The sequence below is a fragment of the Lygodium microphyllum genome, chromosome 26 (genome assembly GCF_053477565.2).
Source record: "Lygodium microphyllum isolate KBCC chromosome 26, Lygodium_microphyllum_v1.1.10, whole genome shotgun sequence".
Classification (NCBI taxonomy): Eukaryota; Viridiplantae; Streptophyta; class Polypodiopsida; order Schizaeales; family Lygodiaceae; genus Lygodium; species Lygodium microphyllum.
Genome location: NC_141160.1, coordinates 110,352,973 through 110,370,008, shown reverse-complemented (window position 1 = coordinate 110,370,008; position 17,036 = coordinate 110,352,973). Strand labels below are relative to the sequence as shown.

The 17,036-nt window shown below is 42.1% G+C and overlaps 1 protein-coding gene across 1 annotated transcript in view; it reads right to left on the bottom strand.

Annotated features, from left to right (window-relative positions):
• The window catches only part of LOC148013674 (Flavin containing amine oxidoreductase family), a 35,491-nt gene that overhangs the window by 2,613 nt on the left and 15,842 nt on the right, over positions 1–17,036 (bottom strand). Inside the window, exons 2-6 of the mRNA XM_087667656.1 lie at positions 2,754–2,939; positions 2,575–2,659; positions 2,210–2,357; positions 393–473; positions 138–309 (exon numbers count right to left, since the gene is read on the bottom strand). Of these exons, the coding sequence (XP_087523782.1) occupies positions 138–309; positions 393–473; positions 2,210–2,357; positions 2,575–2,659; positions 2,754–2,939 (672 nt within the window). The remainder of the gene's footprint in view (positions 1–137; positions 310–392; positions 474–2,209; positions 2,358–2,574; positions 2,660–2,753; positions 2,940–17,036) is intronic.

Genomic DNA, 17,036 nt, shown 5'->3' with positions numbered 1-17,036 from the left:
ATGCCATTGACATGGAAACATGTTAAATCTTTCAAACAACTTGGCATTTCTACAAGTGTACCACCTGCAGACCACTATTATACAGCTTTAATGCACTTAGGAAGATTTGAAATACAACCAATGGCCATGGTGACTACCGATAATGGCCGCAAGATGTTACTGGCCACATAAGATGGAACAGTGAGGACAACTGACTTGGTCAAAATCGACTTCAACCCCTCAGGAGTAAGATAAGCCAATTCATATTCACCATTTCGAGTCCTTTGAATAGACTCTAGCTTCCAATTGAGCTTGATTTTATTACCTAGCCTGTCAATATTTGAAGCAAGTGAGACAAAATCGCAAAAACAATTTTAAGATTTAAACAGGCCCTGGTTCCAAGTAAGGCTCACTTTTCTGCAATTGCTTGAGGTAAAGTCATTAACCCCCTGCGGAAAGATCCAACAGTTTGTCCCTTTGGTTTAGGCAGCCTCCTGGTCCATAACAAAAACCCAAATGCACTTGTTAAGCTTGCATTCTACGAATTAGTCGTGAATCTGTTTATATTCATCCACATAATTGTTCTTGCCTTTTTGCCAACTACATTTTCATAAAGTCTCACATGTGAAGCACACCTGTCTTATTTTTCTAGGACAAAAGATGTTGCCGCCAACAAGACAGTCATAACTAGCAAGCAGCTTTGCAAAATTCCGATGCAATGCAACACATGGTAAAGACCAAGATTCGAAATAAAGCCACCCTATCAACACAACCAAGACCACAAACCAGTATTAAATCATGGATGCCTAGCAAATATACCTCTTGTTTATTGTGCACAATTGAGCAACCTTATTCTGGTAACAGAATCTATTAGCAATGGAAATCAAGTTTAGGGGTATTGCTCAATGTTTGACAAAGTTTTTCCTACAGTTCTGCCATAACACTCACATTATCGAATAATAAATTCCACTTCTCATTACCTTAGTGCTACCAAACCAATAAAAGCAGCACTTGGCATTCTTGAGCTACCTCATGCTGGTTCCCTTGCGCTGGTATATTTCAGATAATCTCCACTCATTGGTCTCTTTAGAAGAACATTCAAATGATATACCTAATGTTTTGTGGGCATTTGTGCTGCATGTCTTAAATGTTAGACCCTTGAGCAACTCATATATGTTGGACTACTAAAGAGCAACCTTGTACAATCTCTATATGATACCAACCAGAATAAATTTGATCTCTGATGAATGCTCTCTTGTCAAAGAGGCATGTTCATGGTTTCGAAGTTTTCCCTAGGCTTCTCTCCCAAAGTATAATCTTTGCAAATCAAGCATCTGCTATGTTCTGGTGACATGCTCACAATGAAAACTACAATGCCCTAGATAGCATCAAGCTTGACATGCATTAAACAAGAAGGCATGACTTTTTTTGTTGAAGGGGAAGATACAATCTTTAAGTCCCAATTGATATTTCCTTTTGAACTAGTTGAAAAACACATTGGCCCTTCATGACTTCCCCTTCTAAATAGCATTGAAACATTTCTCCTTCAATAATAAACTCTAGAGTTTGCCATAAAGTTCTAATGTCTTGGAAAACCTAAAGTTATTTGAGAGTTTTCATAACCTGCGTAGCCTAAGGAAGGTATCTAGATTGGTTCACAAGGTCTAGTTGTCCTCATTTAGTTCACCTATTCTCACCTCTTTTCCTTCTATCCTTCTCGAGAATGCCCTTGCTATTCCATTTGAGCTAGAGAACGATCAAATCCTTGCAGAACCCAAATAGGTGCACATATGATGACACGGTAACAATGAAAATGCAATGCCCTAAGGCTGCATCAAGGTTGAAATGCATACGACCACAAGGCATAACTAATTTTTTTGAAGGGAAAGATACATATATCAATGTTCTATAGAACATCAGCCTTCCAAGCCAGGTGAGCACCTTGGATCCTAGTCTTGTACATGTGCAACCTGTTCAAACTCGTTGCAATCACACAAATGAGGGTGTATGGTCCTCTTTAAGATCCACATTGTAGCCATGCTGACTGTCCTGACCAAAGAGTGGTCTTCTAGCACTACTGTCACCCCATTTACATGCTAACAGAGAGTATAGAGTTGTCCACATGGTAAAATTTAGGAAATTGTATGCATATCATTCACCCAAAATTATGCTTGCAAATACAAATGAGGAGAAACATAATCCATATTAATGAAAAGAACTCTGAGCATACGGATCTCTAGCTGGGGGAGGGTTTGTTTTCTTTTCTTTAATCAGCTTGAATGTCCCACCAATGATACTGCCACCGGTTTGCTCCAGCTTCCACACTCTACCGAAGGCAGCTTTCATGCTTAGCTTTGCAGGATTTCCAGCATATACACCTGTAAGCAGTAGAAATTTAAAAATCTAGAGACGGTAAAGTTAAAACATAAAGCAATACAGAAGAAATAAGCTCCGTGCCAAAGCATCATATAAACTGGCAAAGGTCATAAACAGAAAAATTAAGTGAAACCAAAACAAAGGCAGAAAAAATGGAAACATTTTGGATATTTATTAATAAACCAAGAACACACAGAACTGGAAACAACATATGCTTACCTGAACAGAAAGGCTCAATTAATCTCTCGAAGACCTCTGCCCCGAGGTTACGGCGGACAAATTCCTCCACAGATTCTTCATAACCCTGTAATAGTTACTGCTCCATTTAATAGGATGTTGAAAGTTTTTGAGAAATGTATTTGCATGCTTTCTCATACTGAGACAAAATACTCTCTTACTGGAGGAGGTGGCCGAATTCCCAAGGCTCCCAACCCAGCTCTTATCTTTCCTTGAATGCTCATCAAATCAAAGAAGGGTAAGTCTGTTGGGCCTGCAGGCACTGGTCTCAACCTGCCTTCCCAAAACACAAAGCGAGGCGCTTCTGGATCCCCAAGGACTAGTTCATCTTTCAGACCACTGTCTACCTGATGCAAACCAGAGGAAACAGTTGTGTTTTGAAAAAGAGCTTGAGAAAACAATTAATAAAGCAAGTAGCCAGCTTTGCTTTGCAAGCTATAATAAGCAACAGTAATAGAAATCAACACATCTCTCTCTCTCTCTCTCTCTCTCTCTCTCTCACCCCCCCCCCCCAGTGAGGGGTAGTTGTATTAACTACTAAAGACACAAAATTCACAAGTACAACACAACAAGAAGTGAAATGGTCTATACAACCAACAAGGAGACCGAAGAAATTGCAGTATGCCAAGAAGGTGAATATCTAGGAAGAATATTTGCTAGCTCAATGGTGTTATAGCTTTGTCCTCCAGAAGCGGAATAAAAAATGAATGCATCCCGCATAGTCCATATGCATCAACAGCCCCAGTAGCATATAGCAAAACTGAGCCACTCAAAACTATATCTCATATTTTCTTACTGAGGCTTCCCCCCAACTTTCTAATGGGCTTTATCCACATTTAGAACTTAAGAGGCTGCCTAAACTTCAGTTTTGTGGTTATTCTACCAAAACTTGGCCAAACTTTCAAATTAAGGTCTAAGAAATCTCCACACTTACACCTGAAAACTCATTGTTTCAAACAGTCCTGCATGAATCCCTTGATCTTCTCCTTGTGCCCCAAGGCTCATACTCTACCCATTGTATATCCAATGTCAATGTCCTTTCATGCCAATCCAATGGTCACCATGCCCAAAGCTAGGAATACCAAAACTGAAGTATTGTTTATTACAAATCTCAAATTCTTGTAACAGTGCCTACACATGCATGCAACTAGTGAGTGCTAGACATTTTGACTCCACACAACCAGTGTACAGATGACCATGGACTAGTCAACATGGAGCAAGACTGAAAAAGATGAAAGAAAGAGAAAGATTGTATCCGAAGTTGAGTATGAGATACTATGTCCCCTTCTAGGTGTTGGAGAAGATTAGTGATGTGGCATATTGGCTGAAATTACCTTCACATTGGCGGATACACAATGTATTTCATATTAGTTTGTTAAGGCCCTTTCATGGTGATGTGCTAGAGTATTATATCTAATGGAATTCAGCCTGAGGTTGAGGAGCTAGATGAGATTCTGGTACCCGGATGCGTAGGGCAAGGTTAGGCATGCAGATCGAGGCTGACAGTCATCACGCTCAGTGAGAGAGACAGAGAGAGTGCGAGTGAGCAGAGTAGAGAGTGAACACGTTTTTCGGTACAATGACGAGTGTACTACTTTAGGTTTTTAGACAGATATATGTATGAAAGTACAATGTGCTAAGAATGTGTTCACACCTGTGCACATATAAAAGGCACAATGACCCTTTATTCCCAACAACCTCCCACCTAAAGGCAATGTGCCTTAAGAGGAGAAAAGAATCAGCTAAGTCTAGGTACGTACAAAGCTAAAATAAATATATCTATCCAACTTCCATCATCTGTCGGCAATGAGTAAACCGCTCTGCTGGAAGACCCTTCGTAAGAAGGTCTGCAGGATTATCATTTGTATGCACTTTGACAAGCTCAATGCTCTTGCTATCAAGTACATCTCTAATGAAGTGGTACTTCACTTGTATGTGCTTTGTCTTTGCATGAAAGACAGGATTCCGTGCTAGCATGATAGCACTCTAAGATAGGATTCCGTGCTAGCATGATAGCACTCTAACTATCACAATGGAGAACAAGTAACTCTGTGATGCCAAGCTCTCCCACCAGACGTGAAAGCCATAAAGCCTCCTTGCATGCCTCGGTGGCAGCCACATACTCTGCCTCTGTAGAAGACAATACAACACACTTTTGTAGCTTGGAGATCCAAGAGATTGCTCCTCCTGTGAAAGTAAACACATACCCAGAAGTGGACTTTCTGCCGTCCGTATGACCAATATAGTCTGCATCTGTAAAGCCAACAACAAAGCTACGAATAGGCCCATACTTTCCGTGTAGCATCATCAACAAAGGTTACAAAATATTTCTTTCCCCCCAAAGATAATCCTGGCATTTGACATACATCCGAATGTACTAACTCTAGAGGAGAAGATTTCAAAGAAAGAGACTTTTTGTGAGATGTTTGTGCATGTTTGCCATAAATGCAATGATCACAATGCTCAAAATCAACATAACGAAGACAAGGCAAGTAACCCAAACGAGAAAGCACTTTTATTCATGTTTGACTCATGTGTCCCAACCAGCCATGCCACAAAGAAACACTTGGCTGCTCGGTCACAACAACAACATGGTCATGCACACTAGATACATGAAGTGGATACAACGTATCACTCTTGCAACCTTTGGCAATAACCCTAGATCCCTTACAGATCTTCCATTTTCCATCACCAAAGGTGGTATGAAAACCATCATCATCTAGCTGCTCTGAGCTAATCAAGCTCTTCTTGAGCTGAGCTACATGCCATACATGCTGAAGTGTAAAGACAGAGCCATGCTGAAACTGTAACTACATACTGCCAATACCTGCAATCTCACATGCATAGTTGTTCCCAAAATGGACAACACCATATTGACCCCCTGTATAGGCAGAAAACCACTCACGATGAGGGGTGAATGTAGTCACTGTCATGAGTGACTACATTCACCTCTTCAATTTTTACACTGCTCTTCTTTGGCTGATTGTCCTTCTCTTCCTTGCAATCATCTGTCTTTTTACCTTCTCATTTCTCTTTCTTCCATTTGTAGCAGTTACGTTTAAAGTGACCCTTCTTGCCACAATGATGGCATTCAACATCCTTGCCACGTGATTTATTGTGTCCCTTGCCATCATATTTGCCCTTTTGCTGTGATCTGCCCCTAGTACCCTCTTTCATACGCAAATCCATAAGCTTTTTCAGCCAATACACTTTACTTGGAGTCTCTTCTGTGTATACAATTCTTCCAGTCTAGTCCATATAGCATATGCAGAATCCAAACCTTCAATGTTAAAGAGCAAGGCATCAGAAATCGATAGCTCTATGGTTGAGCATGCAAGCTCATTCAACTCATCGCAATCATCCTGATCCATGTCCGCAGGCTTTGCCCCTTTAGTTTTGATCGGCTTTTGCCTGCTTCTTTTGTAACAGGATATTGTAGCATTGTTTTTGCCACACTGCAAAATTATATGCGCCTTCAAGCTTCTTGATATGCATCCAATCACTGCTGTCATTGCTGCCAGCCATGGTTTTCAGCCCAAATGTGACAAAAAAACCAGCAAATGCAGGCCCAAACTGTCACCCAAGTGACCAAGGTACAAACAAGTACCAATCAGCAATAGAAGTACAGATTTCAGATCTGTCAAACCAAGTGCTACAGCATTATCCAACAGATTACAGCTGTTCCAAAGGGCATGTGCATCACATTACATGAGAAATCCCAAAATTTCAGCTGCAATTTCTCTTGTACATGTACCCACGGGCATAAAATTCGACACGAACAGTCAAAAGCCCCAAAATTTTGTGCTCAAAGCATCAAACACACATCTGCATTACCTTTGTCATGCATAGGGGGCTGTCCAATTTTGCCAAAATAAAGCAATTTCAGCAAAACCCCCAAATTTTACCAAGTGTTGATGTCCAAATTGTGCGGAATTCAACCTGCATGTACATAAAATGACCAAATGCTACACAAATTTTGCCCAAATCGCAAAATCCCCAAATTGCACGGGGTCTGATGTGCCTCAATGTCAAGAAATTGGGTCAATTTCAGCCCAATTTGTGCATGTACATGAAAAGCCCCAAATGTCGGGGACAAAATGTCACAAATTCCTGCAATTTCTGAGACAAATATCACTGTAGCATCTTGCTCACACAAAATCTGGACAAATCCCCAAATTTACCAAGTCTTGCGTGCACTAATTTCAGTGAAATTGAAAGAATTTCACTAAAATGTGAAAAGCCCCAAAATTCCCAGGCAAATGTGCACCGACTTTGCAATTTCTGAGTCAGATTGTCCAATTCTGTGTTGAGATCCCCAGATTCGAGAAAAGCCCCAAATTTCTAAGCCGATTTTGCACAGATCTGAGATTTTGTGCTTATGCGCGCGAAATCTTGTCAGTGGGTGAAAGAAATTTCAAAAAAGATTGAATTTTTAGGAAAAATTATGACATGTCCGTTGACCCGTCAGTCATGCGCTGTGACGCCTGCCTGTTCGCCGATTCAAGCTCGCTTGGGCCCCCGACCAGCTGCAACATGTCACCTGTCACTGCCAGCATGGCAGTACGTCGGTCGCCTACCACACACGCGTCCGTCAGTCACATGGCAGCCGTATCCTATCCGCCTGGCAGCCCGTCAATTGCCTGGCCCGTCGAGAAGGTCGCCTGTTCTCCAGCAGCAACTCTAGCAGTCACGATTGTTGCCCGCCTGCAACCCGTCAACGATTCCTGCTCGTACCGCACCTCTCAACAGCTTGAGTGAGCCATTGGCGCTGATACCAGTTTGTAGGGTAAGGTTAGGCTCGGAGTTCGAGGCAAACAGTCATTACGCTCAGTGAGAGAGACAGAGAGAGTGCAAGTGAGCAGAGTAGAGAGTGAACACGTTTTTCGGTACAATGGCGAGTGTACCACTTTAGGTTTTTAGATAGATATATGTATGAAAGTACAATGTGCTAAGGGTGTGTTCACACCCGTGCACATATAAAAGGCACAATGGCCCTTTATTCCCAACAGGATGTTTGCCATGAGGTCACTACTTAGTGTACCTGTCACTCTGAGATGTATGCAGATGAGTATGAGTTTCACACAAGCACTAAAACTACACCTTTGCATTAGCTTATGATCAATCTAGCATGAATTTCACCTCAATTTTGAGACATAATTTCTAATAAGTTTCAACCCGGTTTTTGATCAGCTTGAGAACCATTTATGGTTGCTTTTGGGATCAGTTTTGCATTAGTTTGTGCATTGATTGCTGGTCAGTTTTTGCAATGAGTCATAGTGGGTGAGACCCATTGATTGCTTGAATCAAGGGGCAAAATCAAATTAAGGACTTGCTGGTCATTTTGGATGGCAGGGGAGTTGGAATACCAAAATGGATTGAGAAAATCCCTTGTACATTAGCTTCTTCTTCGATTAAGCTAAAGAAATACCGAAAGGGACGCCAGTTTGGGGCCAACACGGTGTCCATTGTCCAAGATTGTAAGTTAATTTGCATTTCTCAATTTTGTAATAAATGTTGCTGCTGTAACTAAGTTGTAATCAAGGAATTACCACCCATCCACGGAAGGAAGGCTGGTTTCAATACCGCCAAAGAAGGCTGAAAACCGATCATCCGAGGCAAAGAACTGTCAAGCAACAACATGAGAGGTGTATACTAATGTAGGCGGCGGTTTGTTGGACAAAAAAAAAACGTAGGTATTGCAACATCCCCCAGAGGGAGAGATGGGAGCAGCCCATCACTTGGCACCAAATGCTGAAAATGCAAGCTGATCAGGTGTTGTGATGATGCAGTAGATGGAGACCTCCAAACATTGAGGTGATGGCTGAAAACACGGCAGCTGGAGCTAGATACTGATGGGCTGCAGTTAGTGCTGGTTGGACAGCAGATGGTAGGTGGCCAGAGGCAAAAATCCGCACGGTAGAGTAAGAAACCTGCACAAAAGGATAAGGTTGAATGGTAGGCAGCTATTTATAGATGTCGAAGGGTGCCCCCAAAAAATTAGGCTGTTTGGGGACCATTGAAACTCTCTTGAACCACGCATCAATTTTGCATTTTTCTTCAATTAAGCATGTTTTGGGGTTGTTTAAAGATGTTGATAAGCTATAAAGCGTGTTTTAGCTAAACAATTCGTGCCAAAGAGAAAACTTCAAGCTATGAATGTCCACACATGTTAAGGGGTGATGATCTCTATATGATAGGGATGAGTAGTTCATGTAGATGTGTATAGACTGAAAGCATAAGTCATTTTTTCAATACTAAGAAGCAATTAAGCTTGAAAAGTAGGGGTTGAAGGTGCGAAGAAAACTGCTAGGGTTTTCATTGAGGACACACAGAGTGTATGACCACGATAGAAACACAAAGAGATAAACGCAGACACAGAGAGCAAAACTCAAACCCTAAACGCAAAACTCAAACATAGAAACTCAAACACAAACTGAAGAAGAGAGAGAGAGAACACAACTCTGAAGTGAATGAATGTTGTAAATGAATGTAAGAGTGTGCAGTGTGCTCAAGGGCAGAGCAATGTTGAAGAGTGACATCTACCGGGAATGTAAGAGTGTACAGTGTGCTCAAGGGTAGAGCAATGTTGAAGAGTGACATCTACTGGAGATGGATCCCAAGTTTGTGACCACCAGTCGGAGTGTCTAAGGAGGCAGATGCTGTAAACGCAAGTGACAGTAGAAGCTGATTAGCAAATGCAAACAGTAGGAGTGTGTGTGATGGCTGGTGGCTGTCCCAGACAGCAAATTGCCGATCTGAAACTGCCGCAGGATGATGAACAGTTGATGCCTAGGCTGCACATGCGCAAACGCAAGCTGAAATAGTGTTTGATGTGGCTGGTGACGATTGGATGATCAGATCACAGCAGATGATGATGTCGCCAGCACAACTGACGTCAGCATGGATGAAGGCGCCAGCAACAGGAGCAAACACGGATAGAGTAGCAGCAATCACAAGGGCTGGACAACCACGTGGGAGGAGGTTGATGGCTGAAATCTGCACGTGGAGTGAGAAACATGCACAAACGGAATAAGGCAGAATGGGGGCAGCCAATCTATTTATGGATGTAGAAGGGTGCCCCAAAAATTAGGGTTTTTGGGAGCCCATTGAAACTCTCTCGGACCACTCCCCTTTTTAGGGTTTTTCATTAATTAAGTGTGTATTGGGGCTGTTAAGAATGCTAATCAACTGAAAAGCGTGTTTTAGCTCAACAGAAGGTGTGTGCATAGAACTCTTGAAAAGTAGGGGTCGAAGATGTGTATCTAGAACTCTTGAGGTGAATTGTAACTTGCAATAATCAGGCGACCACTTAAAATAAGGTAGGGATCCCTTTGACAAGCCAGTAAGGAAAGAGATTTGACACTGATCCCTCTAAACACCATGTTGTTGGAGTCAGGGTTGTCACGTCTGATGGCGTCCGATTAGTATCATCCGATACTAGTACGGTACTAATCGGACTCATAAATCTCGGACCTATGTTCGATGCTATATCCGATGAAAAAAAATACATGCAATTAAAAGGCTATACTTAATGTTCGGTCTTAAAATATTTAGAGACTTTACTCAAAAAAAGTGCAAAAGAGAGTGTTGGAAGCTCAAGAGTCAAGTGAGTTGATACTAGAAAGGATGAATGAGATGAGGGAGAGGGAGAGTGTTTTAGGGTTTAGAGTTGGTGACACAAGTGAGAAGGGGGGGGGGGAGAGAGAGATTTCAAATTTGGATGTATATGTGTGGATGAGAGAGAGAAGGTGGCTGCAGTGTCACATCGTGTATGTGTTGTATGAGAGAGAGGGGGGGAGAAGAAAGAGACTTTGTGAAGAGAGAGAAGAGAAGAGAGCTATTGGAGGAGACTAGGTGGTAGAGAAGAGAGAGCCATTGGAGAAAACGGGAGGAGAAAGCATAGAACACAGTCACAAAACAATTATTTTGACCATGGACAGGGTGCAATTGGCCGGTGCACTTAAGCCATCGGACGCCTTTGGACGGGATCGGATGGGTCATACTGGACAAGACGGATCGGATGGGTTGACCTGTCTGTCGGACGTGGACAACCCTGGTTGGAGTAATTCATTACAAAGCAATTGTTTCCGTCCTGACTCCACTAGAACTTGTCACACAAGATCCTAGGAAGTGTTGGGAATAAAGGCCCTCGCGCCTTTAAATGTGCTTGGGTGTGAACACACCCTTAGCACTTGTACTTACACATATATATCTGTGCACACTCGTCATTGTACTTGAAATCGTGCACACCTTTAACTTTGCTCTCTCTCGCTCTCTCTGTCTCTCCGCACCTAACGAACACTGACTGTCTCGATCTTCGTGCCTAACCCGTCACTACAAACTAGTATCGCATTTGCGGTTGAGGCAATCGTACCTCTCGGAGTTCGAGCAGGATAGGGGAGCAGATCGTAAAGCGACTGACGGGAGCTATAGCCTAAATCAAGCGGCATTCTGTCACAAGCAACAAGTCGTGACCTACAGAAGGCTCCAATGTGGAGAGTGCTCAGTGTGCGCCTCGCCCCAGCGTGGAGAGTCAAGAGCTGTAGTGTGGCAACATGGCAACGCTGACGTCAAACGTTATACGGCTCAAAGTCGAGACTGGAGGGAGCTGCACACGACGACTATTGGACTGATGACGACGAGCAGTCGCAACCAAGCCAGCGCAACCATCGACACATGACAGGGCTGCACGAGGACCTATACGTGACAGGCGACAGGTCATCCCGTCACCAGAATGGGGCAGAAGGTCAACGCCACATTTTTCCCCTTTAATTTACTTCATCCTATTTTTCCCTTTACCGGGTGTTCACATCTACAAGCACAGAGTGCAAATTTGTGTCTGAAAATTTGGGGCTTTTTCCAAATTTAGTGCCTGACACACATTGCAGTGATCTCTAGACCAAAATTTGCAACCATTGAATGCACAGGCCTCAGAAATTTTTTGGGGATTCTCAAATGCAAGTGAAATTTTTTGCTTGGATGAGTCAATTTCACTGAAATTAGTGCAATGTTGGTCTGAAAATTTGGGGCTTTTCTCGGATTTGGGGATTGTGATGCAAAACAAGACAGCTTGTCTCAGAAATTGCAGGAATTAGTGACACCTTGCCTCCGACATTTGGGGCTTTTCATCTACATGTACAAATTGGGCTGAAATTTACCCAATTTCTCGATATTGATGCACACTGAACCCCATGCAATTTGGGACTTTTGCAATTTGGGCAAAATTTGTGCACCATTTGGTAATTCTATGTGCATACAGTTCAATTCCATACAATTTGGACATCATCACTTAGTAAAATTTGGGGGTTTTGCTGAAATTGCTCTATTTTGGCAAAGTTGGCCTGCTCTATGCATAATTGAGAAAATGCAGATGTGCGGTTGATGCTTTGAGCACAAAAATTTTGGGGCTTTTGACTGTGCGTGTCAAATTTTATGCTCGTGGGTACATGTACAACAAAAATTGCAGCTAAAATTTGGGATTTCTCATGTAATGTGATGCATATGCCCTTGGAACAGCTGTAATCAGTTGTGGAATGCTATAGCACATGGTTTGGTGCTTTTGAAAATTTAATTACAGATCTGAAATCTGTGCTTCAACGTGGACATTTACTGCTGGTTGGTACTTGTTTGTACCTTGGTCACTTGGGTAACAATTTGGGCCTACATTTGCTGTTTTTTGGTCACATTTGGGCTGAAAATCATGGCTGGCAGTAGTGACAGCAGTAATCTCATACACATAAAGAAGCTTGAAGGAGCACATAACTTTGCAGTTTAAAACAGTGCTACAATATCCTGTTGCAAAAGAAGCAGGCAAAGCCGATTAAGACACAAGGGGCAAAGCCTGCAGATATGGAACAGGACGATTGGGATGAGTTAAATGAGCTTGCACGCTCAACCATCGAGCTATCGATTTCTAATGCCTTGTTGTTCAACATTGAAGGTTTGGATTCTGCATATGCTATTTGGACTCGACTGGAAGAACTGTATGCACAGAAGAGTGCTGCAAGTAAAGTGTATTGGCTGAAAAAGCTTATGGATTTGCGTATGAAAGAGGGTACAGCAATGTCTACTCACTTGAGTGAGTTTAACTCCATTTTCAGCCAGCTGGTTGCCTTGAAGTTCATGATTGACGAGGAATTTAAGGCTACTTTCTTGCTTTGCACTCTACCAGAGAGTTGGGATACATTCAGGACTACTATGAGCAATTCCAATGCGATCCTTTTGTATGCTGATGTAGAGAGTGCTCTACTTATGGAAGAGATGAATCGGTAGAACAATGCATCCAGTAAGTCTTCCAGTGCTTTGCATACTAGGGGCAGATCACAGCAAAAGGGCAAATATGATGGCAAGGGACGCAGTAAATCACGTGGCAAAGATGTTGAATGCCATATTTCAAAGATGTTGAATGCCATATTTGTGGCAAGAAGGGTCACTTTAAACGTGACTGCTACAAATGGAAGAAAGAGAAAGGAAAGGGCAAGAAGACAAATGATAATAAGGAAGAGAAGAAAGACAGTCAACCTAAGAAAAGCAATGTCAAAATTGAAGAGATGAATGTAGTCACTCACGACAGTGATAGTGGGAGTGACATACTCTTTGTCTCTTCGCACTTTGGTGCACATGCTTTACTTGCAGATACAGATGATGACATGCATACCTAGATTCTCGATTCAGGTTCTTGCTTTCATGTCACCCCTCATCATGAGTGGTTGTCTGCCTATACAAGGGGTCAACATGGTGTTGTCCATCTTGGGGACAACTGTGCATGTGACATTGCAAGTATTAGCAGTGTGCAGTTGGAATTTCAGCATGGCTCTGTCTTCACACTTCAGCTTATACGGCATGTACCTCAACTCAAGAAGAGCTTGATTAGCACAGGGCAGCTAGATGATGATGGTTTTCATACCACCTTTGGTGATGGAAAATGAAAGATCTGTAGGGGATCTAGAGTGATTGCCAGAGGTTGTAAAAGTGATACTTTGTATCCTCTCCATGTATCTAGTGTGAGTGATCATGTTGTTGCCGTGACCGAGCAACCAAGTGTTTCTTTGTGGCATGGCCGATTGGGACACGTGAGTCAAATAAGAATGAAAGTGCTTTCTCGTTTGGGTTACTTGCCTTGTCTTCGTGATGCTAATTTTGAGCATTGTGATCATTGTATTCATGGCAAACATCCACAGACGTCTCACAAAAAGTCTCTTTCTTTGAATTCTTCTCCTCTAGAGTTAGTACATTCAGATGTATGTCAGACGCCAAGATTATCTTTACAGGGAAATAAATATTTAGTCACCTTTGTCGATGATGCTACACGAAAGTTATGGGTTTATCCTATTCGTAGCAAGGATGAAGTGCTTGAAAAGTTTAAAAATTTATTGGCATTGGCTGAAAATCAAACAGATAAGACACTTAAGTGTCTTTGCTCTGACAATGGTGGGGAATATGTATCCAAGGCCTTTTAGGCATTTTGTGACAACAAAGGGATAAAGAGGCAACTCCCTGTCCCTCATAATCCACCCCAAAATGGAGTTGCAGAGCGTATCAATCGGACCATACACGATAAGGTCCGTACGATACTATCTCATGTTGCATTACCCCATGGTTTTGGGCAGAGGCTGTTTTGACAGCCGTTCACTTAATTAATCGGTCACCTTCATATACTCATCTGAAAGTGTTTGGCTGCAAGGCTTTTGTGCACATTCGTAAAGAAAAACGCAGCAAACTTGAGCCAAAGTCCTGTAAATGCATTTTCCTAGGATATGGTAACGAGGGTGAAATGAGGTATAGATTATGGGATCCCGGGAAAAGGAAAGTAGTATGCAACAATGATGTTATCTTCCGGGAAGATTGCGTGCATAAACAGCCCGAAAAGATTGAGAAGGTCCGTAGGGTTGTATTCCGAGAAGAAATACCTTCTGGACAGCAAAATGTGCCCACAATACAGCAGCAAATACCTGCTATAAATGAACCTATAAATGTAGAAAATGATGCTGGAAATTATCAACCAGCTATTGCCCATGATAATGAGCCACTACATGTGTAGGAATAGCCAAGACAACAAGCTATTAATGCTGATTTGCAGGCTGAAATGCCAGGACAGCAAGCTAAAAATGCTCAACAACCAGCAAACAATGATCATTGGGTTAGGAGATCGTCTAGGACTACCAAACAACCTGATAGATTCATTCCTGGTGCAAATTCTGTGGCTGACTATGTCATGTTGACACACTGTGGTGAACCATCTTGCTTCAAGGAAGCAATGGCAGATAGGACAGCAAGAAATGATATAAAGCCATGTTGTCAAAAATGGAATCTCTTGAGAAAAATGGCACTTGGGACTTGGTGCAGTTGCCTAAAGGGCAGAAAACACTTCCATGCAAATGGGTTTACAAGATGAAGGTCACTTCTAGTTCCTTGCCAAAGTACAAAGCAAGATTGTTTGCAAAGGGATACAAGCAGGAGCATGGAATTGACTTTGATGAGATTTTCTCTCCTGTAGTCAAGATGACTACATTGAGAACCATTTTGGGCTTGGTTGCAGCTGAAGATATGGAGCTCATACAAATGGATGTAAAGATTGCATTCTTACATGGTGATCTACATGAAGACATATATGTGCAGCAGCCTGAAGGGTTTGTTGAAAAAGGAAAAGAAAAGAAGGTATGTAAACTCAAAAGAAGTTTGTATGAGCTAAAAAAAACACCAAGAGAATGGTATCATAAGTTTGATACATTTATGCAATCTCAAGGTTTCCATAGAAGTCAAGTGGATCACTGCTTGTACACCAAGAAGGCAGCAGATGGCAGCCTGATTATCTTGATTTTGTATGTAGATGACATGTTGATTGCTGGCAGGGATACTCATGCCTTGGACTCACTGAAGCAAAGTCCATGGCAGCTTTGACATGAAGAATCTTGGTGATGTAAATCACATTCTTGGCATGCGAATACTTAGAGATAGGTCAAAAGGATTATCTATCTATCTCAGCAGGAGTATATCTCCAAGGTTTTGCAACGTTTCAATATGAAGGGGGGGAAAACGATTGGGGTTCCATTGCCTCCATATGTGAAACTCAGTGTAGAGGGCAGCCCTATATCTGATGATGAGAGGGCTGAAATGGCCAAGATACCATATGCTTCAGTTGTTGGCAGTTTGATGTATACTATGGTTGCTACAGTTTGATGTATACTATGGTTGCTACACGTCCTGACATTGCCTTTGCAATGGGAGTGGTTAGTAGATGCATGGCAAACCCTAGCAAGAAGCATTGGGATGCAGTGAAAGGTATTATGAGATACCTCAAAGGCACAAAGAAGTTGTGCATCTGCTTTGGAAAGCAGAAAGCATTTGTTATTGGCTTTATGAATGCAAACTATGCTGGTCATGCAAATTGCAGAGAGTCCACTTCTAGGTATGTGTTTACTTTCACAAGAGGAGCAGTCTCTTGGATCTCCAAGCTACAAAAGTGTATTGCATTGTCTATTACAGAGGCAGAGTATGTGGCTGCCACTGAGACATTCAAGGAGGCTTTAAGGCTTTCACGTCTGAAAGGAGAGCTTGGCATCACAGAGTTACCCGTTCTCCATTGTGATAGTCAGAGTGCTATCATGCTAGCACGGAATCCTGTCTTTCATGCAAAGAAAAAGCACATACAGGCGAAATACCACTTCATTAGAGATGTACTTGACAGAAAGAGCATTGAGCTTGTCAAAGTGCATACAAATGATAATCCTACAGACCTTCTCATGAAGGGCCTTCCAACAGAGCGGTTTGCTCATTGCCAACAGATGATGGGAGTTGGATAGATATATGTATTTCAGCTTTGTACATACCTAGATTTAGCTGATTCTTTTCTCCTATTAAAGCACATTGCCTTTAGGTGGGAGGTTGTTGGGAATAAAGGCCCTCGTACCTTTAAATGTGCTCAAGTGTGAACACACCCTTAGCATTTGTACTGACACATATATATCTATCTAAAAACCTAAAGGTACACACTCATCATTGTACCTGAAATCATGCACTCTCAACTTTGCTCTCTCTCACTCTCTCTGTCTCTCCGCGCCTAATGAACACCAACTGTCTCGATCTTCGTGCCTAACCCGTCACTACAGGAAGTTGGAGATGAGAAGAAAAACCGGAGCATGACTTCACACAAGTTACTCAATCTCCCCTTGCAAGGGTATTAACACCCTTGTGTATACATGCCAAGGAAAGGCTAAGTGTGGCCACCAATGCATAACAGGCTGAAAGGGATTTAGAACTAATTAGAAGCAAAAAAAAAACAATAAGATAACATTTGGAGAGGATCAGTGACATGGCCTATCTGTTTATAGGTTTACACATAGCCTTACAATGTCACTTAATGACAAGAACTTAATGACCATGCTAAAATGCTAAATGGCATGCATATCTTAAGTTTAACATTCAGATTTTTTATAAACATCAGC